At 45.9% G+C, this 27,049-nt stretch overlaps 1 protein-coding gene across 1 annotated transcript in view; it reads left to right on the top strand.

Annotated features, from left to right (window-relative positions):
* The window catches only part of LOC311129747 (staphylococcal nuclease domain-containing protein 1), a 241,312-nt gene that overhangs the window by 165,483 nt on the left and 48,780 nt on the right, over nt 1-27,049 (top strand). Inside the window, exons 18-21 of the mRNA XM_084162170.1 lie at nt 4,749-4,890; nt 16,352-16,478; nt 18,553-18,622; nt 24,376-24,489. Of these exons, the coding sequence (XP_084018296.1) occupies nt 4,749-4,890; nt 16,352-16,478; nt 18,553-18,622; nt 24,376-24,489 (453 nt within the window). The remainder of the gene's footprint in view (nt 1-4,748; nt 4,891-16,351; nt 16,479-18,552; nt 18,623-24,375; nt 24,490-27,049) is intronic.

Genomic DNA, 27,049 nt, shown 5'->3' with positions numbered 1-27,049 from the left:
GGTATGTGTGTGAGAAAGTGTGTCTGTGTGAGCGAGAAAGCGTGCGCACGTGTGTGTGTGTGTGTGTGAGAGAGTTAAAGGATATTTTCTGAATGTAATGTCTCATCTTAGTCTGTCAGGACATTCTAAATGACCTCCCATTCCACTTCTATACCAGTACTGCTGCAAGGCCTTCTAGACTCACTTTTCCTCTCTTCACACTCTGCAGTGATTTTAACTTTGTTTGTTATTAGTTAATTAATTTGCATATTTTTTTGCACAGTTGTATATAATGCCAGTTGGGTTTTTAGTAAAACAGTCAATCAACTCTTCAGTACCTCAAGGGGTTTGGCTGTGCCATCTGCAAGGCACAGTTCGCTCTTAGCTGAGCCATAGCCTATCTCTTACCATTTGTCACTACTGATTATTCATGCATCAGTAGCATAGCATTATTTTCCCATGTTAAACCCCATGCCATGTGGACCTGGGTGTGTTAATAACATGATGATACCAGTGTACTCAGTCATGCCCAAAGGACATCCAGCCAACTTGACACAACTGTGGGAAGCATTGGCGTCAACATGGGCCAGCATCCCTGTTGAACCATCACCATCATTCTTCATGTGGCTTCAGTGTGTCAGCGTGTCTGTGTGTCTTGCATCATGAGGGAGACCATTACAGCAATGGGCCCTGCCTTCACAGTAGCCAGTAGGTCTCAGTTGTCAACCGTGTGTGTGTGGGGGGGGGGTCACAGTGTCCTAATAGCTTGCTTCTTTACCCATCATGGTGTCTCTGTCTCCTTTTAAAACACTGTTGTTGTCCTTTTGGAACACTGTTGTTGTCCTTTTGGAACACTGTTGTTGTCCTTATGGAACACTGTTGTTGTCCTTTTCTAGAGTAGAGGCCTGATGACTTGCTGTCCCCGTCTCTGCTTTTTGGAGCCGGACACAGGGAGCTTGGAAATCCTAACTCTACTCTTCTCTTCTCTCTCTCGCTCTCTTTCGCTCTCTCGCTCTCTCTCTATGACAAGTGTCTACTGTGTCGAAGCAGCAAAAGCAGTCACATATCCGCGTTCAAGTGGAACAAACAGGGATGGTTTGCTGCTTACGGAAGGTCATCCGCCTAGGGCACAGCGGGGGAGTGTGTGTGTGTGGGCGAGCTCCATGTGGAAGGCCACTTCTGCACCAGCGTTGTGAAAGCAGGGCTGTGATTGTGCATGTACTATACATGTGTGGCATTCTGTGTGTGTTCTCTCCTCCTGTTCCCTTGTTGCTGCGGCGGCGTGACGTGGCCCAAAAGTGTCAGAGGTCACTTGGCGCGAATCGTCATGAACAACTCCCAAACCCCCCCCCCCTTCAGAGACGCCACCACGGTGACAGTCGCCCGGTAATGAACAGTGACACCTAATCTGTGTCACTCGGATTGGTCCTGCAGGTTTGATTAAAAGCCCAGACGTGTCATCACCCTCTGCTGAAGCCCCACTGCATTTTGGGTATTGACTCCAATAATATCGAAGGGAGGGATGGAGATAAATGGGAAAAAATAACAGTGGAAGTTTGTGAAGCGTGGCCATGTTTGGGTCTTAATTAACTCCTGGTCAGCCGTATCCACCAAATTATTCAAAATAAAAATGTCCCTTCCCTTTATTTGGCACCGCGGGAGAAGTGATTGAATGTAATTGGGTGGTTTGACCCAGTCTTTTGTCGCCAGGCGGGCAGGGCACCCACCACAGAGGCTTGCTCGGCTGGTGCTCTGTGTCACTTGTTGTATAATAAATATTTTTTCCCAATGATTCAAGGTAGCAGGTAGCAAGCCGATTCACTAGCACGACTCATTGCAGTAGTGAAATCGGCTTGTAAATGTCTCACGCTGCACACATCACAGATGTAATTGGTTAGTGCTAGCATGCCTAAAAAGGCCTATAAAATGCTGGGTGTAATTAGCCTACCACGCTAACATGTTGACCACACCGCAAGCGTTGCGAAATAAATGTACACATACATGTTATTCAATAATTTCATCCAAACTGCTCACGCAGGTCAACGAGTGTCTGCGTTGCCAGGTGCTAAAATAGAACTTGGTTCTATTTTTGACGCTTGACGCTCTGCAAGTCCCGCATCTCCCATCTCCTCAATGGTTTTTAGGAGCATATACTCACGTGGGTGATTGAAAGATGAACTGAGGTCCACAATTCAGTCCAGTTGGTGGTGGTAATGCACCTTAAAGTTGGTTTCCAACCGCCATATAAAGTCCAAAGAAGAAGAAGACTGAAGGAGGAGAGATTACTAAAAACTAACTAGATTTCCCCTTTTATCTGTGGAGTAGAGAACACACAATTTTGTGTGACTCTAAATGGGTCAAAATTCTACAAAGCCCAAAATGCTCCTGAACAGCTTCAAGCCATAAGACTGCTTGTTTTTGCATTGATTATTTTATTCTTGTTTTTTTGCACTGACTCAATTGCACAGGCTCAGTGTACACTCACTGGACTCTAACCACACACTCACACATACTACACTGACACTCCAACACACACACGTGACACACAACACACACACACACACACACACATGCATATTGATGCCACACACACACATACATTCACACGCTTCACATACGCTGCTGCTACTCACTGTTTATTATCTATGCATAGTAACTTTACCCCTTCATATATGTACATATTTCCTCAACTACCTCGTACCCCTGCACATTGACTCGGTACCGGAACCCCTGTAAATAGCCTCGTTATTGTTATTTTGTTACTATTTTTCCTTTTGTTTATTTAGCAAATGTTTCTTACTTTTTTAAAACTCTTCATTGTTGGTTAAGGGCTCGTAAGTAAGCATTTCACGTGAAGGTGAACAACCTCTTCTTCAACGTCAGCAAGACAAAGGAGCTGATCGTGGACTGCAGGAAACGGAGGGCCGAGCACGCCCCCCATCCACATCCACGGGGCTGTAGTGCAGCGGGACGAGGGTTTTAAGTTCCTCGGTGTCCACATCACTAAGGAATTAACATGGTCTACACACACCACCACAGTTGTGAAGAAGGCACGACAATGCCTCTTCCCCCTCAGGAGGCTGAAAAGATTTGGCATTGGCCCTCAGATCCTCAAACATTTCTACAGCTGCACCATTGAGAGCATCTTAACTGGCTGCACCACCGCTTGGTATGGTAACTGCTTGGCATCCGACCGCAAGGCACTACAGAGGGTACGTCACTGGGGCCGAGTTCCCTGCCATCCAGGACCTCTATACCAAGTGGTCTCAGCATGCGGTACCGATCCACCAATTCTGGAGCCAACAGGACCCTGAACAGCTTTTACCCCTAAGCCAGAAGACTACTAAATAGTTAACCAAACAGCTACCTGGACTATATGCATTTACCCTCTTTTTTTTTTAAATCTTTTTTTTTTTTAGGGGGTAGATCAGCTTAATATTGCAGATAAATTGTAACTTCCATCAATGTAATTGTCTGCATCACTTCCAATCCCCCATGTTTTATATATATATGTGTATATATATATATATATATATATATATATATATACACACATATATACACACACATATATATATATACATATATATATATATATATATATATATATATATATATATATATATATATATATATATATATATATATATATATATATATATATATATATATACTTCAAGCATTTCACTGTTAGTTTACACCTGTTGTTTATGTAGCATGTGACAAATAGCATTTGATTTGATATCGCTACAGTATATAAAAAACACAAACATTACTTAATTTTTTTTACCTCCAAGTAAACACAACAGCCTGCGGTGGAAATGAAAGGTGTAGAACACGGTGTGCTGTGGTGTTACACAAGAAAAGGAGACTGTGGTTGTCGTGAAGTTGTGCTCTACTTTTTCTTCCTGGCTGTGGGGTTCAGTCACCCCATCAGCAGGAGCCTCAGAACATCAGCTGGTGGAGAGATGATTAGGCGGCTCTTGTCATCCTGTCCCGCGTGCGCTTGCGTGTGAGGCTGTTTTGCACTTGTGTGTGTTTTTGTGTATTTGTGCACACTCCTGTGTGTGCGCGTGTGTGTATGTGTGCGTCCATAGCGTCGGCCATAGTGTTTGATTTGTGGCCCCAAGCGGAGCACTCTTCCCTTAATGAGCCTCCTGCCCTCCCAACAGAGGGCTAACCTTGGAGAGAAGCTGACCTGGTTTCCACGCCAACAACACACTAGAGGATGGTAAAAAGAGGGAAAGATGGAGAGAGAGGGAGGGAGAGAGAGAGCAGTTGTCCCACAGGGGATTGGTGGTGTTAGATAACCAACCCACCTCTGGTCTAGGATTGGTTGATGTTCTTAGGTGATTTGTTCTAGACAGTATTTCCCTTTGGCATCAAAACATGGCGTGAATCAAATAATGGGAGTCAATTTAGGAGTGTATGTGAATTCTTCTGTTAGAGTTGTCAGTGGTCAAATTAGTAGTTTGGTATCTGGTTTGGGTTTGTTTTGAGTATGTTAGATGTTTGATCATGTGACATGTATAATAAGGAACTGGCATGCTTAGCTGGAGGTTTAGACATGAGGAAGGTGCTTATTTTTGCTGGGGTCTTTAGTCAAGACAGTGGACTGAATATTATTTCATTTATCCTACAAGTAGATCCCAGATTTAACAAGAAAGACCTCATATTAATAATACAAATATATTACACATAAGAACTTAGGAAGTGTTCTGACATGCTTCATCCTAATCGTGTGACCTTCCCCCCCCCCCCCCCCTCAGATCTGGGCCAACTACGAGGAGAAGAAGGTGGAGGAGGTGGTCCACGTGACGGAGGAGAAAGAGCGCACAGCCAACTACAGAGCTGTATACGTCACAGAGATCACGGACGCCATGCACTTCTACACCCAGGACGTGGAGACAGGTGGGGGGGGGGGGGGGGAGTGTGTGTCTGTGTGTGTGTGTGTGTGAGAGGGAGAGGGAGAGTGTGTTGTCTGATATTTTGACAGGGTTGTTTTGGTTTGTTTTCGTGTGTGTGCAAGAGACGCGACTAGTACGGGGCTGACTTCATGGATGACGGGCCGTTTTGCCCCACAGCCCAGACTGTCTCTCTGCTCTCACATTTACCTCCCTTCTACATCCTCCACCTTCCTGCAGAAAAACACACCAACGTTCCGCTTGTTTTTGCTACTGAAAGACTGGAATAAATCACCAGATTCTTCTGTCATTCCCCAGTGGAGGGAGGGAACGTTTGGAGACAGAATAAATAACAATCCCAGGTGTCTCTGCGTGGCTGCACCCGCCATCACCCTCCTCCCCTCGCTCTCTGTGTGCGATGCATTATGGGTAGGTGTGGGTGGAAGGAGAGGTCCATAGTTTAGCCCTCTGAGCTTAAAGAGGTGATCTAGTGTACAGCACCTCCCCCTCTTGTTGCTGTTGTACTAATGGCTATCATTGTTCTCCCTGTGGGCTGCCAAAGTTGTGTGTGTGTTTGTCTGCGTGTTTGTGTTTCTGTGTGTGTGTGTGTGTGTTGTGAGCGACAGTGTGTTTGTGTAGTTCCTGTTAGCCCGAGCCCAGTGAAGCAGCGCTATGGCCAGCCACTCATGTAATTACTACTAACCCATCCAACCCCCTGCCATTGACAAAGAGAACCAACCCTCCCTGCCCACATTTTATATCATTATCATTATTTTAGCTGACCCAGACTCAACCCCCTCCACTCATCCACAGCCCAAAGGCATTATAAATCTACAAGGTTAAGGGACTCCTTTCTTACCATTTAATATTAATATTCTTACCAATGTTTTCTACACACACTCTCTGAGCAATGTGTTTAGACATAACATAGCTGGAACGGTTGTGCGTGGTGTCTCATGCATAGCCCTGTGTCTAACAACACGCTGGTTAATGTGTACACACTACAGCCATAGAGGAGTCTGCCAAAGGCTGGCCCCAGCGCCTATCCCCTTTTGGCTCCTTGAATAGGACGGGAGGCTGTGATTCAATGTGGCTGTCTGCATGGTCCCATGCCTCGTGGGAACGAGGAGTTGGTTGGACCGACCTGACCTCGCAAGAAGGACAGAGCAGGGGTTAATGACAGTGTTACATCATCACACATACACACATGCTTGAGTGAAGACACTTCACTTTTATTAGCTCAATCACTCTCTTTCTCTCTGTCATTCATTCATTCATTCATTCACTCAATCACTCATTTTGTCTCAGGTGTGTGTGTTCCATAACAAGGTGGGGGGTGGGGGTCTCACTCCCCCTCCCGTTCCAGGGCCACTTGACTTTGGCAGAGGCCATAAAATTGACTTTCATCATTTAATTTGTCTTAATGCGAGAATTAATTGATTTGCATTCGTTTAGAGCCAATCTGAGCCCGGCGTCGCCGCGAGCATGACAATCCTATCACGTTGGAGCGCGACAGCATTTGGCTCCCCACATAACCCCTCACAAACAGTACATATGTACACACCACCCATCCAGGAGACCTTCACGTGTTGGAGCATGCTCAGAACAGATCTTCTCCTTCTGCTAATCTCCCTGGATGTAGCTGCATATCCCCCGGACATTGTTGCGTTCCACCTCAGAGGAAGTTATGTAGAGCGCTGATGCTGTGCCATGTAACCAATGTGATCACTGTGACGACTAGTGTGATTGACAGGAAACAGGAAGTACACGTTCCCCACACTGGCACAGACTGGTTTAATTAGCCTGATAGCCAGACCAGGATAGATACATACGTTAGGATTAGGAAATGTAGCTAAAACTGCAGCTCGGCTGGTACTACTGCAGTCTGTGCGTTCGAGCACAGTTTTAGTCATCTTGAAAAAAAAAATCATGATTTCAGATGAACCAGCAATGTGGGGCCTTTTTTTTCGTTTTTAATTGGCCGATGTTTCCCACCGAGAGAGTTATGTGCTCGTTAGGAAAAACCGGATTGTTATTTTCAGCAGGGAAGCAAATATGACCAGAATCACCCCCTGTGACCCTCTCTCTCGTCCTCTCGCTCTCTCGTCCTCTCGCTCTCTCGTCCTCTCGCTCTCTCCCTCCCACCCTCTCTCTCCTTCCCTTATCCTCTTTTCTCCTCCTCTCCCTCCCTCTCTCCCTGCCTGCCTGCTACATTAAGGACCACAGCCCCTTGAAGAGCACTTCAAAGCCCAGGCCCAGTAAATTCTTACAAGCCCGGGTGCTTTGCAATTTCATTATGTTTTTTTTTTCTCATCTTCAGAATTTATAATGGGGGGGGGGGGGGGTGGGGGGTTGGTTTTATAAATACAATGAAGATTGGTTTTTGATAATGACATAACTTTTTGTGTTGTGGTTAAATTGGTCCTAATGCACCCAGCACAGCCAAATTCCCGTCAAGCAGTAGGCCCTGTGGCTCCAGGGGTGTTGCTGAAATAGAGGGGTTTTGCCTGGTTTTTCCCACCTAACCAGTGTGTAATCCCACCTTTCTCAGAGAGCAGGGATCTCCCTAGATGTACAGCCCCCAATGCCATGCCATACGCTATTATGTCAATTGATTCTGATAAATATAGGATGTGGTGAAGTCATCACTCGCAAATAGATGTTCTCGCTCTCTATATTCATTCCATACGGTAGCGCTCATCAGAATTCTGTATGAGGCAAACAGGCCGATCACAACAGACCGCAATCTACCTGAGAGAGAGTTTTGACCTTGTCCCTCCCCACCTTACCTGCTCATCTCTCTCCCTCCCTGTCTCCCTCATGCCTCTCAGATCAGAGGTGAGAGGTCAGGCAAGTTTTTTTATTTTTATTTTTTTATTTAATTTTTTTGTAGCCGCCGTCATCACTCCATTTACTGTCTGGATAAAAACATGCAGCTGGGGCAAAGGCTCCTTGACCGACCTTGAGGCGCTGGGCGAGCCGTGCGGGACATAAAAATAGTAAATCCAGCCGTTTGTCCCTCCTCTCGTTTCAAAGAGGTTGAAGACACACTGTTATAAAGTGTAAATAAAAGGCCTAGCTCTAATTAGTTCCCATTGTACTCTGATCTACTCATACTCTGCCTGTGGTCACTGTGTCTCAGATATATTTTCATCTTCTCTTAATGCTCCCTAAACAGTGAAGGACAGTGCACTGTAATATCTTCATCGTTTCCATTATTCTCGGGGGGGACGGTTGGAACAGTTCCGCTTGTGAGATTTCTTTTTTATTAGTCGGATTTAATTACCAAAAGTGTGAGTTCTGGGTTGTGTGTGTGTGTGAACGTGTGGTAGAATTTGTTGGGAAATTAATTTTCCTGTCTGAGGAAATGCTTCGCTCCCTCTCCTGAGGTTATGTGTAATTACTCTGAGGGTAACCTGTATAGATATCTGACCTTGGACACTGAAAGACAGAGGCCACTCTATGCAGCTGAGGAAAGTGACAGTCTACTACAACACTTTGATAGTTTTCCTCTGTTTTGCAGCCTAGGGACTGTGGGTGTTAGCAAAATATATTTGGATTCTCTGTCTCTAGCTTGGCCCTGCTTTGGCTGTTGATGACTGTAGACCATTGAGAATTATTTTTAGTCTAGGGCTAGACTATCAGACTGTCCAGGACTGGGATTCATGCCCCCCAAGCCTAGCCCAGACCAGACCGGAGTTAGGAGCTAAGAGCTGGCAGTGGTACAGCGTAGCCCAGACCAGACCGGAGTTGGGAGCTTAGAGCTGGCAGTGGTACAGCCTAGCCCAGAGCGGAGTTAGGAGCTAAGAGCTGGCAGCGGTACAGCCTAGCCCAGACCAGAGCGGAGTTAGGAGCTAAGAGCTGGCAGCGGTACAGCCTAGCCCAGACCAGAGCGGAGTTAGGAGCTAAGAGCTGGCAGCGGTACAGCCTAGCCCAGACCAGAGCGGAGTTAGGAGCTAAGAGCTGGCAGCGGTACAGCCTAGCCCAGACCAGAGCGGAGTTAGGAGCTAAGAGCTGGCAGTGGTACAGCCTAGCCCAGACCAGACCGGCGTTAGGAGCTAAGAGCTGGCAGCGGTACAGCCTAGCCCAGAGCGGCATTAAGAGCTTGCAGCGCTACAGCCTAGCCCAGAGCGGCATTAAGAGCTTGCAGCGCTACAGCCTAGCCCAGAGCGGCATTAAGAGCTTGCAGCGCTACAGCCTAGCCCAGACCAGACCCTGATTTAGGAGCTAAGAGCTGGCAGCGGTACAGCCTTCTAATGAGTGGAGTGGTTCCCCCAACCAGGTGCCACACTCTATATTCACACTCTACCTTTACGCCCAGCAGCTGTTCACCACCTAATGCTGCTGAACCGCCACTCAGTCAGTCTCACTCCTTCCTACTATCATGCTGGCGTTCAATCTCTCTCTCGTTCTCTTGCTAAGTCTATCTTTCTCCCTCTTGTTTCTTATGTGGTTCGGTCTCTGTTTTTTAGTCTTTCCCATTCTCTCTCCTTATGTCTCACTCTCTCCGCTCGCCCTCTCTCTCGCTCTCTCTCTCTCTCTCTCTCAAATGTTCCCCTCATTCAGTGAAAACCTAGGGGTTTTAAAAGGTCCCAACGCCCCAGATCTGTCAGCCAATGTGAAGTGCCTTAATGTGTGATGGCACACATTATTTTTGGGAGCAGTCAACGGAGGGCCTCGTAACACTGGTGTGCCAGACCGTGAGCATTTGCCAGTATTGATTTCAATAAGAGGACATTCTCTATTGATTTGGCCGAAAGGGGTAGTGGGGACTCTAACCAGGCCTTAATGTGAGGCAGCAAACTAGAGCCATCTTAGAAACAGCTCTCCACTCCTGGGCCAGGTTCATTAGGCACCAAACGGAAGAAAACGGATTGAAACGGAGAGGGTCTGCCTGGCCAATGCGAAATGCTAATTTTTCATGTTCATTTGTGAAATGTTTTAAAACGTTTTCCATTGTGTGCTCAAATTAACACAACCCTGCTTAATGTGGAAGGAAGATGGCTAGATAAAGCTCAGTGCACATGAGCAAGTCCCTGTTCCCATGTGAGCCTCTGTAGAGGATGGCTTTTTGTTTCCCCCCCCCGCTGGCCTCTGTGTTTTGAGGACACGGTCATCCTAGAGAGTGCAGTAGTTCGTCATGGTCATGATTTTATCCTTACATCTCTAGGCTGTCCTTGTTTCACCGGGTCTATATTATTCAGTCTTGTTTCTCTTCAACTGGTCTGTAAACAACTGTAGTGACACTCCACACAAACTGCAGAGGCCACGGCTGTAGAAAGCAACAACAAACTCAAGCAGGGAGGAAAGCAGACACTGCAAGATTTATTTGTTTTCTAAACTCCCCACCACCGCGGCGGATGATCCAATATTTAGAGGTCCTCGGATGATCTTTACTTCCCCGTGAAGGCATTCATTATTGAATTTGAACGGAACTGAAGATTGAAAGGTCAGATCACCTATCTGCTCAGGTGTAGCATAGTTTGTTCTGAGGGGTTATTTTTGGAGGGAGCAGGACCAAATCCGGCTTCCTCTTGGTCTGTGTGCTCTGGTTTCACCGGTGACCAGAAAGTCGACGCCGGTTACCTCATGTGGCGGCGAATCGCTCTTCTCTTGGCAGCAAACCCACCTACACTCCCGTTTGGCGCCATGCTCCTCTCCTCCAAACTACAACTACAACTACAGGTGAACCCCCCCCCCCCCAATGTGCCACGGTATATTTGGTGGAAATCTGCATTAGCCTCGATGAGGCCTCGATGAGAGTGGAGAGCGCAGGAGAAAAGCCACAGATGCTGCCTCTTTGTCGCTCTTTTCTGGCCTTTCAAATGACAGAAACTGTAATTTGGTGGAGAGGGCCCCCTCTCCCACTGCCGGGAGGGAGAGAGAGAAAGAAAGATTGAGAGAGGGAGAGAGAGAGCTGTGCGATTCGACTCTGAAGCGCTCCTCCACAGGCAGAGTGGGCATTAGTGAGGCTCTGCGATCATTTGTTTCTTTATGGCGGCCTCCCTCCACGCGCAGCGGCTGCCGACACTCTCTCCCAACTGCTGCCCAAAAGAGGAGTAAATTGCTCCCCATAAAGCTATTTTATCTCTCCCCCCGCATCTCCATTACTCCTTTGCCTGTGTTGGCTTCCAGGGCTTAGCATGTGGCCTTGGATATGTTGGTGTTAGGCCTGAGCTGTTGGGTGGAGGTGAGGTTGGGGTAGGTTGTCTGTTATCATTCAGCTCTCGTGGTGTGTGTGTGAAATCAGCAGTGTTGTTCCCGTTCCCACCTGGAAGTTCTATAACACTAGCCTCCATCCCCCCCAGAGGATGAAGCCTGTCCAAACCTCATGCATATTTAACAGGCCAAACTAGCAGGTAGAGTTAGCAGTGCACGCGTCGGCCCGGTGTCATCATTCAAACTGCCCGTGCACACACATTCACACACACCATATGCACACGCCAGAAGCGCCAGCATTACGACTGCTAAAATAAGCTAGTTCAGACACCAGTGCCTTTATAGCAGATCTGATAAAGACGGCAGGATTTTTTTTTACTAAATGGAAATGACAGGGTCTTCTGAGGCCTCCCAGAATAAGTGTTGTTTTTAGGTTACACATTTCCCTGGATGTGCTCCTTTCCAGGTGCCGCTCCGTGCGTCTCACACATTTGAATATTGAGCTGATTACAGCTAGTGAAATGTTGCCTCTTTCTACGCTTCTCCTGTTCTTGTCTTGTTTTTTAGTTTGTCTTTTTCTCTCTTTGGGTGTCCTGAATTAGCATTTCTGCATAATTTGGCAAATGCTTAAGTGATTTTTGTGTTTAGTTTCTTCATTTGGGAAGGGAATTGAAATTAGCCTAGCTTTTTAGTAACAATTTAGCAGTGATTCTCTAGTCTGTTCTCTGGTCTTCTGTTTCATTCTTGATGCAATGATTTACCTTGTTGATGATAATGATTTGGTCCAATAGGATTCCGTGTGGCCTTCGGTCGAGTGCGGAGGACAACATGATTCAGTGTTTTCATTGCTTTTTGTTTTCTTTCTGCTAGCACGCCTCGTTCGCCACACCACAGTGAAATGCCATTATAATCAACCCCAACTAAAAATCATTTTCTCTTCTCTAAAGCCTGATCTCTCTCTCCGTTCCGCGCGGGGCATTTAGAATGTAATTACATATTATTTACCAACAGCTGCAGCCATAATGGCGCATAAACAAATTACAGAACAGAGTGAGAGAAAAGAGAGGGAAGGAGGTAAAAAGAGATCTGGAACAGTCTTCACTTTATGTGGATCAGTGCTTTTCCTTACTAGCAAATACACAACGCATGGCCTGTCACACTGGAGACCTATTATCGTCTTACACTGAGACTACAAATTCTTTGATGTTTTTTTATTTATTTTTGTTCTTCAAACCAACGTGGAATTGGGAACTGGGACTCTCCTTACTACATACGTCTCCTGGTATTTTTCCTAGCCTGATTTGGCTTTGCCAGAGATGCATGTTGTAGATCTCTCTGGGATGCTGACGGCAGGCAACCAACCGTAGGCGTCGGTTCACTGGACACTCAGAGGGGCTTATCTTTAGATTTCTCGGCAGTGTTTGCAAATAGACAGAGAAAGATGGAGCCTGTTTTATGTTTTTTACACAATGGCATCGGTTGGGTTGGAATGATGTTCTTTCAAGTTGAAAAAGGAACACTTTGCCTGTGTGTGTGTGTGTGTGTGTGTGTGTGTGTGCGTGCGTGCAACTGTGTGTGTGTCTATGCTTGCCAGAGAGTGCTAGTGTATTTATCTTCGTTCCTTTCTCACTCTGTTTGTGTGTGTGTGTGTGTGTGTGTGTGTGTGTGCGCGCGCAATTCTCCATTCCCCTGTGTGTGCATTACCGCCCAAGCCTGCACCTGGAAGGGAATCTGCATGCACAGATGATATGTGTGTAATAAAGCAGTGCCCTCCAGTACAGGTCACCCTGGGCCAAGATGCCTGCACCAGCCATAAACTGACTGGCAGTAGAGAGGGAGATTATAATGCTGCAGGACCCCAGTGCTGCATGCTAAATCTAATACCAAGTGCCATCTCTCACACTCTCACTCTCTCTCTCTCACTCACTCACTCACTCACTCACTCACTCACTCACTCACCTGGCCCTGTGTGTGTGTGTGAGGATATGATATAATGGATAGCACACCCAGGGAGAAATATGTAGCAGTTAAGAGGCTTAAGTTCAACACTAAATCAGGATGGCTGAAATGAAGAAGGATTGAAGTGGGGGGAGGGGGTGCTAGTGTTACAGTCTTGGGTGTTAAAGGTGTGTATGCTATGTATGTATGTGAGCACTAAGTCCTCTCTGTGAACAGCCTACAACCATCACCAAGAAACGTAACCATCTCATTGGTCAACATCAACATGACTGCAGGTTCACTGTAGCAGACACTGTCCCTGTTCCTCCTCCCTACCAACGTCTTCATCCTCCACGTCCACCTTCAGACTGAGAGACTTTAGATTTACAGTTGTGTCTGACTCAACCTGACCCGACTGTAATTAGTGAATCTAAAGCTTCTACCAAGTAGTAAAACTACACTGGGAAATCAGTGATCCATACAGTTAATGACTGCTTCCCAAATGGCACCCTATTCCCTACATAGCGCACTACTTTTGACCAGGGCCCATAGGGCGCTATATATATGGGAATATGGTGCCATTTGGGACGATGTCAGCCATGTACTTATCTACTGTTCCTTATGTAACCTCAGCCATATGTTCTAATGGATGGCTTTAAACCCTACTGGTATTATGTGAGGACACTGGCCTGGAGGATGGATCTCATAGGAGACCATATAACGTAGGGTTGACGTTGGTGTTTCATGAGAACACCGGCCGTTCTTGGGTTTGTGTGCTTGCTCTGATTCTCATAGGATAGGATGTAGTATAGCCTATGTGTAAAGTAGGGTTATTTAATCAATAAGGCAAGAGGGGGTGTGGTATATTGCCAATATACCACGGCTAAGGGCTGTTCTTATGCACGACTCAACGCGGAGTGCCTGGATACAGCCCTTAGCCGTGTTATATTGGCAATATACCACAAACCCCCGAGGTGCCTTATTGCTATTATAAACTGGTTACCAACATAATTAGAGCAGTAAAAATAAATGTTTTGTCATACCCGTTATATACAGTGTGATATACCACGGCTTTTGGCCAATCAGCATTCAGGGATCAAACCACCCAGTTTATAAAGTTGCATACTACACAGAGATTACAACTCTGTCTGGAGTTATCATGTTTGGTGTGTGTGTGCACTCTCAAACGTGTTTTTGTGTGTTAGTCTACGAGCGTGTACTCAGTCTCATTGTGTGTTCTGGCTGTGTATACATTATGGTAATTGAACGGTACAAAGGGGGTTATCATCACAGTATTCCAAGCCTTAATTCCTATGGTATACAGTAAAGACAGCTATCTCATCATGTGTTCTGTACCCAACCTCCTTCCTGTACATTCCCCTCCACAGTAATGCCTTGCCTCTGGTATTAATTAGGTTAAATGAAGTGTTTCCATTAAAGTTATATATAGTGATCGGAGAGGACTCCCTCGCAGCTTATTTATTATTTAATCAAATCTCTCCAGGCCCAAAGTGGAGCACGCCGCACGTCCCAGGCAAAACCACACACACCCCCCCCCCCACCACTACCACTCCTGGCTGGGGAAGGAGGAAGTCGCTCTCTCTCAAACTTTTTTAATTAGATGAATAAATCTTCCGCCGGCAGCCCGAGCACTGACAGGCCACAGCACGGCACAGCCGCAACAACGCAACTATGGCAACCGACGTGGTGCGCTACTACGGTACACGGCCCTCACCAGCTGTACCTTTGGGATAGATTGGAGGAGGAGGGTTGTTTATCTGACGTGTTTCCTTAAATCTGCTGCTCCTACAAAACCCTGAGGATGCCTCTCTCAAGCGTGTGTGTGTGTGTGTGTGTGTGTGTGTGTGTGTGTGTGTGCCTGGCTCAAAAAGCAGTCATCAGGGTGCCAGTGGATGGGCAGTGAGGTGTTTGGATGCCACGTTCCTCTCCCCAAACCCCCCAACAAACATACACACACCCCATTTCATCACAGTGAACTCCCACCCACCCCCTCCCCTCCTCAACCCCCAGACCCCCCTCTCATACTCACCCCTCGCGTTACTTTCCTCTCCACTCAACCCCTCCTCCCCCTCTTACCTTACACAGATTGGTGTGTGTGTGTTTGTCGTATATGCGTATGCCAATGTTGTTGTGTGTGAACGTGCGCATGTGTGTGGCGGATGCTGAAACAGCAACTATCAACCTGGCTCACATCAAAGGGAAACGACCACAGGTCCTCGTCTGTGTGTTATGGTGTAGCGTCTTCATTACTATCAATTATAGCGTTGTCTGCTTGCTTTTTGTGTTGTTTTTCTTCTTTGAAAAAATGTATTTTATTTTCATCTATCGTTGAGAATGTGTCCATGTCCACCACCCCCCCCACACACACACTTGCTGTGCAGACGAAGGGGCATTATGTTTTTATTGAGTCAGTGTGTAGCCCTGGTTGTTACATTACCAATGGCCCAAGGGGAAATCAATGGGAATAGGTTGTCAACAAATCACCATGTAATTTCAACATGAGGCACTTTGCTAAACTAGCTGGAGTAAGCGGTCTGCACTCTCTTCACACTCTTTCTCTCTCACACGCTCACACACACACATCCCATACTTCTTCACACTATCAGCTACCCATTTGTTACTGCTGAGGGCAAATCACTCGACTACTGATTGCAGTCTGAATCCACACAGCCCGGCACTCCTATCATCCTCTTCAAAACATGGGTATTGTCCACTAGCCACATTTTCTGGAATCTCCACACAATAGTTGTCCCATACACGATAAGGGGTTGATGACTGGTAAACACCCGTCACAGAGCACAATCTTTTTACTCACGCTGTTTTGGTTACGACTGTCTCAACTGGTGGTGACGCTAGTAGAAATAGGATTATTTAGCATTAGCGACATGGTGCTAATGCATTAATAATTACAACAGGAAATGGAGACGACCAATTCCCCATGGTGGTTACTGCGATCGGGCGTCCATTTTTGGGCAGAGCTCTGTGTGGCACAACAGTGCCACATGGGATATGAGCCAAATGGTACAAGGCCCTGTTTGTATACATTGAAAATGTATCCCTATCACCTATCGCTAGTCCTTGGAGAAATCGCTGTTTTGATGTGACGGTATTGGTCAAAGCATTGTAGTGGAACCATCACTTTCACCTATCCAATCATGGTAGATCAGTGATTACTTCAAGGAAGGGATGTGTGTTCCAAGTACTTTCAATTTGTTTTCAGAGTTTTCAAACCAGGCTCTATGCTGACAGGAATGGACTCAAAGTATTCAAACAGAGGCCTAAAGTTAAGGTCCTCCTCCTCTTCTCTCTCTTCACCCCTCCTCACCCCTCTCTCTCTCTCCGCCCCTCAGGCACCCAGCTGGAGAACCTGATGGAGACCATGAGGGCAGAGATCGCCGCCCAGCCCCCCGTGGAGGGCTCGTACGCCGCCCGCCGAGGGGACTACTGCATCGCCAATTTCTCCGCCGACGGAGAGTGGTACATGTTTTATCCTTCTGTCACATTGTGCTGCAAAGTCTCCCTTTTAATGTGTAGTAAAATACTTGACTTTATGTTGAGGTCTTGGAACGGATCTTTCTGTTAAAAAGAGAGCTATTGGTCCTACAATCAATCCCCTTTCCTTATGGCTAGTGCCCATGTCAGGGCTTCTAGTTGGCGGTTGAGTTCAGCCAAAATGTACATTAGAGGATCCTATTGGAGCAACACATAAGCTCCACCCTTAACCTGGATGTGAGTAACCCACACCCTCTCTGATTGGCTTTTTGCCAGGACCTATTCTTCTAGAGACCTTCGAAGTTTGTAAAGGCCAGGTATCAACTCTCCAAAAGACAAAGCATCCTACCTATTTATCTACCCTTTATTTATACTGTTCTGATTTAAAATCTGCCCGGCGATAAAAGGGACATCACAATAAACTCATGGCTCCTGAACGGCCCAGGTTGTTAAGAGGGCCCCTTTTAGAACAGAGCTTTGTGGAGGTGTTGAGCCCTCGTCAACCCAGCCGGTACACCGGATGTTGACGGTGAAGTTTACAGATGGTGGCAGGGACAGATGGAAGTCACGGAGGCGAAGTGGGCGCCACTGGGTGTCTTCTGTGACTTTGGGCCCCGTCAGGGAGGGAGGGAGGGAGAGAGAGAGAGAGAGATGCAAAACTGATATTAAAAAAGACACTCACTCCCTCCCTAGCCAGGTGGACAACTCACCATCTCCCTCTTCCCTCACTCAACTTCAGGGAACAAAAACGTTAAAGTTATTGTCTTCGCCAGAGATAGTCGAGGAGAGCTTTTAAGAGAGCCATCTGTGAGATGCAGTGGCTGGGATTTTTTATTTATTGATCTTCTTGTTCACTCGAACTTCCCAATCTCCCTGTGGCTGTTTTGTATGGAGAGCACCAGTGTACTGTCACTCCCTTCCAGGAAAAGCATGTTTCTTCCTTTTTAGGCAGAATATGTTTCTGTTTTGTTTTTGTGTTTCTTCCGGGACCTGTTATTCGTTGAGGTAATTGCTCCCCATAGTCAGTGTTGTACTTCTTTATTGAAAGAGAGAGATGCTGGTTTTATTAAATACTAATTAGGATTGGGTTCCTTTCAAGGCCTGTTGAATGCAGCCGCTGAGGAGTTCTGAATGAGTCTGTGCGTGTCTGTCGTTCTCTCTCGCTCTCTCTTTCTCTCTGTCTGTCACTGTTTGTCTGGCTCTCGTTCATCTCTTTCTCCCTGGCTGTTTCTTTTTCTCTCCTGTCTCTCTCCTGTCTCTCATCAGTCTCTCTGTGTCTTTCTTCTCCACCTGTCTGTCTCCTCTGTTGTGTCCACTCCTCCACATGTCTGTCTGTCTGTCTCCTCTGTTGTGTCCACTCCTCCGTTGCCTAATTGTTAATAGCGTGTGTTTTCTCCTTCTGTCCATCCTGTCTCTCCTCTCCACCTCAGGTTAATGTGGGTAATGTGGGCCACACAGTGATTGACAGGCTCTTTGACTCGTCTCTCCCTCCCACTGAGCTATCCCACAATGCACTTCACCAATTGGCTTCAATACCTTTTATTTCTGATTATCTCTGTGCTGTTGTGGTACTATAGGCTTAGATTGTAGATGGAAGATTTCTCACACACCTCTTGAAATGAAAAAGGGTGATGTGGAGTCATACATGCCACTGTAATTCCCTCTCTTTCTATACAGTGGCATGTATTAAATGAAGCATTTTAACTCCCATAGGCCCATCCGCCCTATCCAAATATCTCTCTCCACAACTACCTTATTACTACAGACATATCCACCACCACAACAGCTCCCCTGGGAAATAAGAATGGAATTATTTACCTTTTATCTCTCTCTCTCTCTCTCTCTCTCTCTCTCTCTCTCTCTCTCTCTCTCTCTCTCTCTCTCCTTTCTCTCTCCTTTCTCTCTCTCTCGCTCTCCTTTCTCTCTCTCTCGCTCTCCTTTCTCTCCATCTCTATCACTTTTACTCTCTACATCTCCACCTCTCTTCTTTCTTTCAATTTTCACTTTTCTTTCTCTCGCTCATCTTCCTCTCCCTCTTCTTTTAATTACCTCTCTAAAGGTACAGAGCCCGGGTGGAGAAAGTTGAATCGCCAGCAAAGGTCCACGTGCTCTACATCGACTATGGCAACGTGAGTACCTTTATAGCTATATCCCTCTCTACGTGTGTGTGTGCCTGCCTGTGTGTGTGTCCCCGTTCATGTGTGTGTGACCGTGTGTTTGTGTCCACATGCATTTGGCGATGACTTCAGCTAGACAAAGACAAGTGTAGTGGTAAGTAGCCATCATTAAAGAACTATCACTTCTCCTTTGAAGGATGGTCCTATGTCCCTCCTCTGGCTGAGATGACGCTCTATCGGGTTAGCATCGAGCACCAGGCTAGTTAATGGCCAACTGTGGCTAACTCTGTGGTTGAATGCTGATTCACTTTAATCACTTTCCCAGAAGCAAAATAACTTTAGTCGTACAGCGCCATCAAGCCGGGCATCAATCATGTCCTATGTAGTTCAGGCTTTGTCTTCAGAGCTCCATGTTCCCAGTAATATAATCCCTATCTAAGCTGTGAGTCTGTAAAATGGCTCTGCAGGCTTTTTCTCTCCTTGTATATTCTCTTGATGACGAAAGCACTGCGTCTGTCTGTGTGTGTATGCATCTCTGCACATCTGTGTCGTACCACCGCCACAAAGTGGCCCATCCAGCCGACCCTCCCCCATGGGATATTACCCATGGTGCAGTGCAGTGCTTTTGTGTGCGTCGGGCCGGTGACCTCATAGCGGGCGCCCAGGGCTGAGTATAGCAGACGCGATGCGTCCTGGCATGTTGCTGAAAGTGTGATTCCCTCTCTCTCTCTCTCTGAGCTGGCTGGGAGACCCCACAACAACTGGAAAGCTGCTGCTCTGGAGGGCTTTCACTCTCTGTCTCTCTCTCGATCTTTATTTTTCTCTCTATCTATCTATATCTCTCTTAATCTATGTTTTTTTAATCTCTCTGGCTCTCCTCTCTTGTGTTTCCATCTAGCCTATCTCTATCGCTTTCTCTCTTTCTCCATTTCTTTCCCTCTGGTCTGTCTCTTTCGTTTCGCTCAATCTCCTTTTATATACAGTGAGGGGAAAAAAGTATTTGATCCCCTGCTGATTTTGTACGTTTGCCCACTGACAAAGACATGATCAGTCTCTAATTTTAATGGTAGGTTTATTTGAACAGTGAGATACAGAATAACAACAACAAAAAAACAGAAAAACGCATGTCAGATATGTTATAAATTGATTTGCATTTTAATGAGGGAAATAAGTATTTGACCCCTCTGCAAAACATGACTTAGTACTTGGTGGCAAAACCCTTGTTGGCAATCAGAGGTCAGACGTTTCTTGTAGTTGGCCACCAGGTTTGCACACATCTCAGGAGGGATTTTGTCCCACTCCTCTTTGCAGATCTTCTCCAAGTCATTAAGGTTTCGAGCCTGATGTTTGACAACTCGAACCTACAGCTCCCTCCACAGATTTTCTATGGGATTAAGGTCTGGAGACTGGCTAGGCCACTGGCTAGGCCACTCCAGGACCTTAATGTGCTTCTTCTTGAGCCACTCATTTGTTGCCTTGGCCATGTGTTTTGGGTCATTGTCATGCTGGAATACCCATCCACGACCCATTTTCAATGCCCTGGCTGAGGGAAGGAGGTTCTCACCCAAGATTTGACGGTACATGGCCGCGTCCATCGTCCCTTTGATGCGGTGAAGTTGTCCTGTCCCCTTAGCAGAAAAACACCCCCAAAGCATAATGTTTCCACCTCCATGTTTGACGGTGGGGATGGTGTTCTTGGGGTCATAGGCAGCATTCCTCCTCCTCCAAACACGTCGAGTTGAGTTGATGCCAAAGAGCTCGATTTTGGTCTCATCTGACCACAACACTTTCACCCAGTTCTCCTCTGAATCATTCAGATGTTCATTGGCAAACTTCAGACGGGCCTGTATATGTGCTTTCTTGAGCAGGGGGACCTTGCGGGCGCTGCAGGATTTCAGTCCTTCACGGCGTAGTGTGTTACCAATTGTTTTCTTGGTGACTACGGTCCCAGCTGCCTTGAGATCATTGACAAGATCCTCCCGTGTAGTTCTGGGCTGATTCCTCACCGTTCTCATGATCATTGCAACTCCACGAGGTGAGATCTTGCATGGAGCCCCAGGCCGAGGGAGATTGACAGTTATTTTGTGTTTCTTCCATTTGCGAATAATCGCACCAACTGTTGTCACCTTCTCACCAAGCTGCTTGGCGATGGTTTTGTAGCCCATTCCAGCCTTGTGTAGGTCTACAATCTTGTCCCTGACATCCTTGGAGAGCTCTTTGGTCTTGGCCATGGTGGAGAGTTTGGAATCTGATTGATTGATTGCTTCTGTGGACAGGTGTCTTTTGTACAGGTAACAAACTGAGATTAGGAGCACTCCCTTTAAGAGTGTGCTCCTAATCTCAGCTCGTTACCTGTATAAAAGACACCTGGGAGCCAGAAATCTTTCTGATTGAGAGGGGGTCAAATACTTATTCCCTCATTAAAATGCAAATCAATTTATAACATTTTTGACATGCGTTATTCTGGATTTTTTTGTTGTTATTCTGTCTCTCACTGTTCAAATAAACCTACCATTAAAATTATAGACTGATCATTTCTTTGTCAGTGGGCAAACGTACAAAATCAGCAGGGGATCAAGTACTTTTTTCCCTCACTGTACTTCCCTATTTCTTTCTTTCTCGTTCTGACGTCTTCATCTCTTTCTTTCTCTCTTTCTTTCTCTCTCTTTCCATCTCACTCAGTAATCATTCTCGTTTAGCCTTTCACATCAATAATATTCTATTAAAATATCTCCCTTCAGATCTTCAATGTGTCTTTCCATCGTAATCAAATCGTCCGGCCTAAATTACGGCCCGGTCATTTGCATATAACCACAGAACACATCGTCTTTGGTCTTAAGTTCCACATTTACTGTGCTATCAAACTATATGGCTTAAACAAATCTCCCATTTTTCCTCTCATTAATGTTGGCCGTTCAAACATTCACCTATTAAACCATGGGTCATTAAGGCGTTTTTTAAAGCTTATACATGTCAACTACTCTCCAATGGTGTCCCATATGAATTCCATAGGCCCAGTGTCTGTATGTGTGTGCATGTGTCTGTCTCAAGCGGCGTCACGTCCACCTACCTCACTCCTAACTCACGTTTCTACTACCCACTCATCCTGTGACCTAAAGCCTCTGTGTGTGCAGAGAGAGAGACAGAGGTCATTCCCTCAAGGTCTTCCCTCTCCTCTTAGCCCCCCCCCCCCCCCCCCCTCCTCTCTCTTACTGTACTCTCCCCCCTCTCTCTCTCTCCCTCTCTCCCAGCCTTCCTCTGATTTTTCCATGGTACTCTGTGTCCCTCTGTGCCTGGAACATGATCAGGGAAATAGAAGGGAAACACAGCAAGGTTCTATTTAACCAACATTCCAATTGAAACCAAATGAAAGGGAATCGATCTAGGTGGGGAGTCTTTTGGTCTACAGTTGGGTTGTGGCTGTGTCATCTTGGTTTTTGGAGCAAAATGACAGAAATAGACTGACTGCCTGAATGTCTTGACACTGCTGTTATCAAATAGTAGGTTTGCTGAAGTGTGTCTTGACACTGCTGTTATCAGATAGGAGGTTTGCTGAAGTGTGTTTTGACACTGCTGTTATTTTGTATTTAATTTTTATTTTATTTCACCTTTATTTAACCAGGTAAGCCAGTTGAGAACAAGTTCGCATTTACAACTGCTACCTGGCCAAGATAAAGCAAAGCAGTGCGATAAAAACAACACAGAGTTACACATGGGATAAAACAAAACATACAGTCAATAACACAATAGAAGATCTATATACAGTGTGTGCAAATGTAGCAAGTTATGGAGGTAAGGCAATAAATAGGCCATAGTGCAAAATAATTACAATGTAGTATTAACACTGGAGTGATAGATGTGCAGAAGAAGTGCAAATTGAGATACTGCGGTGCAAATTAGCAAAATAAATAACAATATGGGGATGAGGTAGTTGGGTGGGCTAATTACAGATGGGCTGTGTACAGGTGCAGTGATCGGTAAGCTGCTCTGACAACTGATGCTAAAAGTTAGTGAGGGAGATAAGAGTCTCCAGCTTCAGAGATTTTTGCAGTTCGTTCCAGTCATTAGCAGCAGAGAACTGGAAGGAATGGCGGCCAAAGGAGGTGTTGGCTTTGGGGATGACCAGTGAGATATACTTGCTGGAGCGCATACTATGGGTGGGTGTTGCTATGGTTACCAATGAGGTAAGATAAGGCGGGGATTTGCAGAGCAGTGATTTATAGATGACCTGAAGCCAGTGGGTTTGGCGACGAATATGTAGTGAGGGCCAGCCAACGAGAGCGTACAGGTCACAATGGTGGGTAGTATATGGGGCTTTGGTGACAAAACAGATGGCACTGTGATAAACTACATCCAATTTGCTGAGTAGAGTGTTGGAGGCTATTTTGTAAATGACATCGCCGAAGTCAAGGATCGGTAGGATAGTCAGTTTTACGAGGGCATGTTTGGCAGCATGAGTGAAGGAGGCTTTGTTGCGAAATAGGAAGCCGATTCTAGATTTAACTTTGGATTGGAGATGCTTAATGTGATTCTGGAAGGAGAGTTTACGGTCTAACCAGACACCTAGGTATTTGTAGTTGTCCACATATTCTAAGTCAGACCCGCCGAGAATAGTGATTCTAGTCGGGCAGGCGGGTGCAAGCAGCGTTCGATTGAAGAGCATGCATTTAGTTTTACTAGCGTTTAAGAGCAGTTGGAGGCTACGGAAGGAGTGTTGTATGGCATTGAAGCTCGTTTGGAGGTTTGTCAACACAGTGTTATCAGATAGGAGGTTTGCTGAAGTGTGTCTTGACACTGCTGTTATCAGATCGGAGGTTTGCGGAAGTGTGTCTTGACACTGCTGTTATCAGATAGGTTTGTGGAAGTGTGTCTTGACACTGCTGTTATCAGATAGGAGGTTTGTGGAAGTGTGTGTTGACACTGCTGCTGTTGTCATCAGATAGGAGGTTTGTGGAAGTGACTGGTTATTTCTAGCTATTATATCAGGGCTCTGCTGAGCAGGGAGAGGATTGTGAGTTAGCCCTCTAACTCAGGGGTTCTCAAACTCGGTCCTGGGGGCCCCCCTGGGTGCACGTTTTGTTTTTTGCCCTAGCACTACACAGCTGATTCAAATAACCAACTCCTCATCAAGCTGTGATTATTTGAAACAGCTGTGTAGTGCTAGGGCAAAAACCAAAATGTGCACCCAGGGGGAAAATGTGCACCCAGTTTGAGAACCCCTGGTCTAAGAGACTTCAGTCTGACTGACTCACTTTCTCCTTCTCTCTGTCTCTTTCTAGATATCCCTCTATATCTCCCTGTCTCTCCCTCTGTCTCTCGGTCTCTGTCTCCCTCTTTCTAGATAACCCTCCATATCTCCCCCTCTCTCTCTTTATCTTTCTAGATAAACCTCCATATCTCCCTCTCTCTTTCTTTCTAGATAACGTTCCGTATCTCCCTCTGTCTCTCTCTCTGTCTGTGTCTCTCTCTTTCTAGATAACCCTCCATATCTCCCTCTGTCTCTCTGTCTGTCTGTCTCTCTCTCTTTGTTGATATCCCTCCATATCTCGCTCCCCTTTCAGACCCAGTCTTTTAATATTTGGGCTTACAGGAGTGATCTATGTAGTAGTTAAGGGAGGTCTTTGTTTTGTGGATGAACTAAGCTGAAATTGAGGTGAAACAACAGTGTTCCTTTGTTATTTCCTCTGTGTTGCACTCTTTGATTCTTAAAACCTGTCTCTCTCTCCCCCTCCCTCCCCCCTCTCTCCCTTCCACTACCTCCACAGAGAGAGAGAGTGCCGTCCACGCGCCTGGCTGTCATTCCCCCGGCCTTCAGCACCCGGACCCTGGCCGCACAGGCCACAGAGTACACCTTTGCCTACATCCAGGTCCCACAAGACGTACGTTTTGTACACACAGACACATACATACATACATACATACATACATACATACATACATACAGTGGGGAAAAAAAGTATTTAGTCAGCCACCAATTGTGCAAGTTCTCCCACGTAAAAAGATGAGAGAGGCCTGTAATTTTCATCATAGGTACACGTCAACTATGACAGACAAAATGAGATTTTCTTTCTCCAGAAAATCACATTGTAGGATTTTTTATGAATTTATTTGCAAATTATGGTGGAAAATAAGTATTTGGTCACCTACAAACAAGCAAGATTTCTGGCTCTCACAGACCTGTAACTTCTTCTTTAAGAGGCTCCTCTGTCCTCCACTCGTTACCTGTATTAATGGCACCTGTTTGAACTTGTTATCAGTATAAAAGACACCTGTCCACAACCTCAAACAGTCACACTCCAAACTCCACTATGGCCAAGACCAAAGAGCTGTCAAAGGACACCAGAAACAACATTGTAGACCTGCACCAGGCTGGGAAGACTGATTCTGCAATAGGTAAGCAGCTTGGTTTGAAGAAATCAACTGTGGGAGCAATTATTAGGAAATGGAAGACATACAAGACCACTGATAATCTCCCTCGATCTGGGGCTCCACGCAAGATCTCACCCCGTGGGGTCAAAATGATCACAAGAACGGTGATCAAAAATCCCAGAACCACACGGGGGGACCTAGTCAATGACCTGCAGAGAGCTGGGACCAAAGTAACAAAGCCTACCATCAGTAACACACTACGCCGCCAGGGACTCAAATCCTGCAGTGCAAGACGTGTCCCCCTGCTTAAGCCAGTACATGTCCAGGCCCGTCTGAAGTTTGCTAGAGTGCATTTGGATGATCCAGAAGAGGATTGGGAGAATGTCATATGGTCAGATGAAACCAAAATATAACTTTTTGGTAAAAACTCAACTCGTCATATTTGGAGGACAAAGAATGCTGAGTTGCATCCAAAGAACACCAAACCTACTGTGAAGCATGGGGGTGGAAACATCATGCTTTGGGGCTGTTTTTCTGCAAAGGGACCAGGACGACTGATCCGTGTAAAGGAAAGAATGAATGGGGCCATGTATCGTGAGATTTTGAGTGAAAACCTCCTTCCATCAGCAAGGGCATTGAAGATGAAACGTGGCTGGGTCTTTCAGCATAACAATGATCCCAAACACACCGCCCGGGCAACGAAGGAGTGGCTTTGTAAGAAGCATTTCAAGGTCCTGGAGTGGCCTAGCCAGCTCCAGATCTCAACCCCATAGAAAATCTTTGGAGGGAGTTGAAAGTCCGTGTTGCCCAGCGACAGCCCCAAAACATCACTGCTCTAGAGGAGATCTGCATGGAGGAATGGGCCAAAATACCAGCAACAGTGTGTGAAAACCTTGTGAAGACTTACAGAAAATGTTTGACCTGTGTCATTGCCAACAAAGGGTATATAACAAAGTATTGAGAAACTTTTGTTATTGACCAAATACTTATTTTCCACCATAATATGCAAATAAATTCATAAAAAATCCTACAATGTGATTTTCTGGATTTTTTTTCTCTCATTTTGTCTGTCATAGTTGACATGTACCTACGATGAAAATTACAGGCCTCTCTCATCTTTTTAAGTGGGAAAACTTGCACAATTGGTGGCTGACTAAATACTTTTTTTCCCCACTGTACATACATACATACATACATACATACAGTACCAGTCAAAAGTTTGGACACCTACTCATTCAAGGGTTTTACTATTTTCTAAATTGTAGAATAATAGTGAAGACATCAAAACTATGAAATAACACATATGGAATCATGTACTAACCAAAAGAGTGTCAAACAAATCAAAATATATTTTAGATTTTAGATTCTTCAAAGTAGCCACCATTTGCCTAGATGACAGCTTTGCACAGTCTTGGCATTCTCTCAACCAGCTTCACGAGGAATGCTTTTCCAACAGTCTTGAAGAAGTTCCCACATATGCTGAGCACTTGTTAGCTGCTTTTCCTTCACTCTGCGGTCCAACTCATCCCAAACCATCTCAATTGGGTTGAGGTCGAGTGATTGTGGAGGCCAGGTCATCTGATGCAGCACTCCATCACTCTCCTTGGTCAAATAGCCCTTACACAGCCTGGTGGTGTGTTTTGTGTCATTTTCCTGTTGAAAAACAAATGATAGTCTCACTAAGCGCAAACCAGATGGGATGGCGTATCGCTGTAGAATGCTGTGGTAGCCGTGCTGGTTAAGTGTGCCTTTAATTCTAAATAAATCATAGACAGTGTCACCAGCAAAGCACCCCCTCACCGTCACACCTCCTTCTCCATGCTTTACAGTGGGAACAACACATGCGGAGATCATCCGTTCACCAAAAATCTCAAATTTGGACTCATCAGACCAAAGGACAGATTTCCACCGGTCTAATGTCCATTGCTCGTGTTTTTCAGCCCAAGAAAGTCTCTTCTTCTTATTGGTGTCCTTTAGTAGTGGTTTCTTTGCAGCAATTCGACCATGAAGGCCTGATTCACCCAGTCTCCTCTGAACAGTTGATGTTGAGATGTGTCTGTTACTTGAACT

Source organism: Coregonus lavaretus, assembly GCF_964263955.1.
Source record: "Coregonus lavaretus genome assembly, chromosome: 5".
NCBI lineage: Eukaryota > Metazoa > Chordata > Actinopteri > Salmoniformes > Salmonidae > Coregonus > Coregonus lavaretus.
The sequence above is the reverse complement of the archived record's forward strand: the minus strand, read 5'-3'. Positions and strand labels throughout refer to the sequence as shown.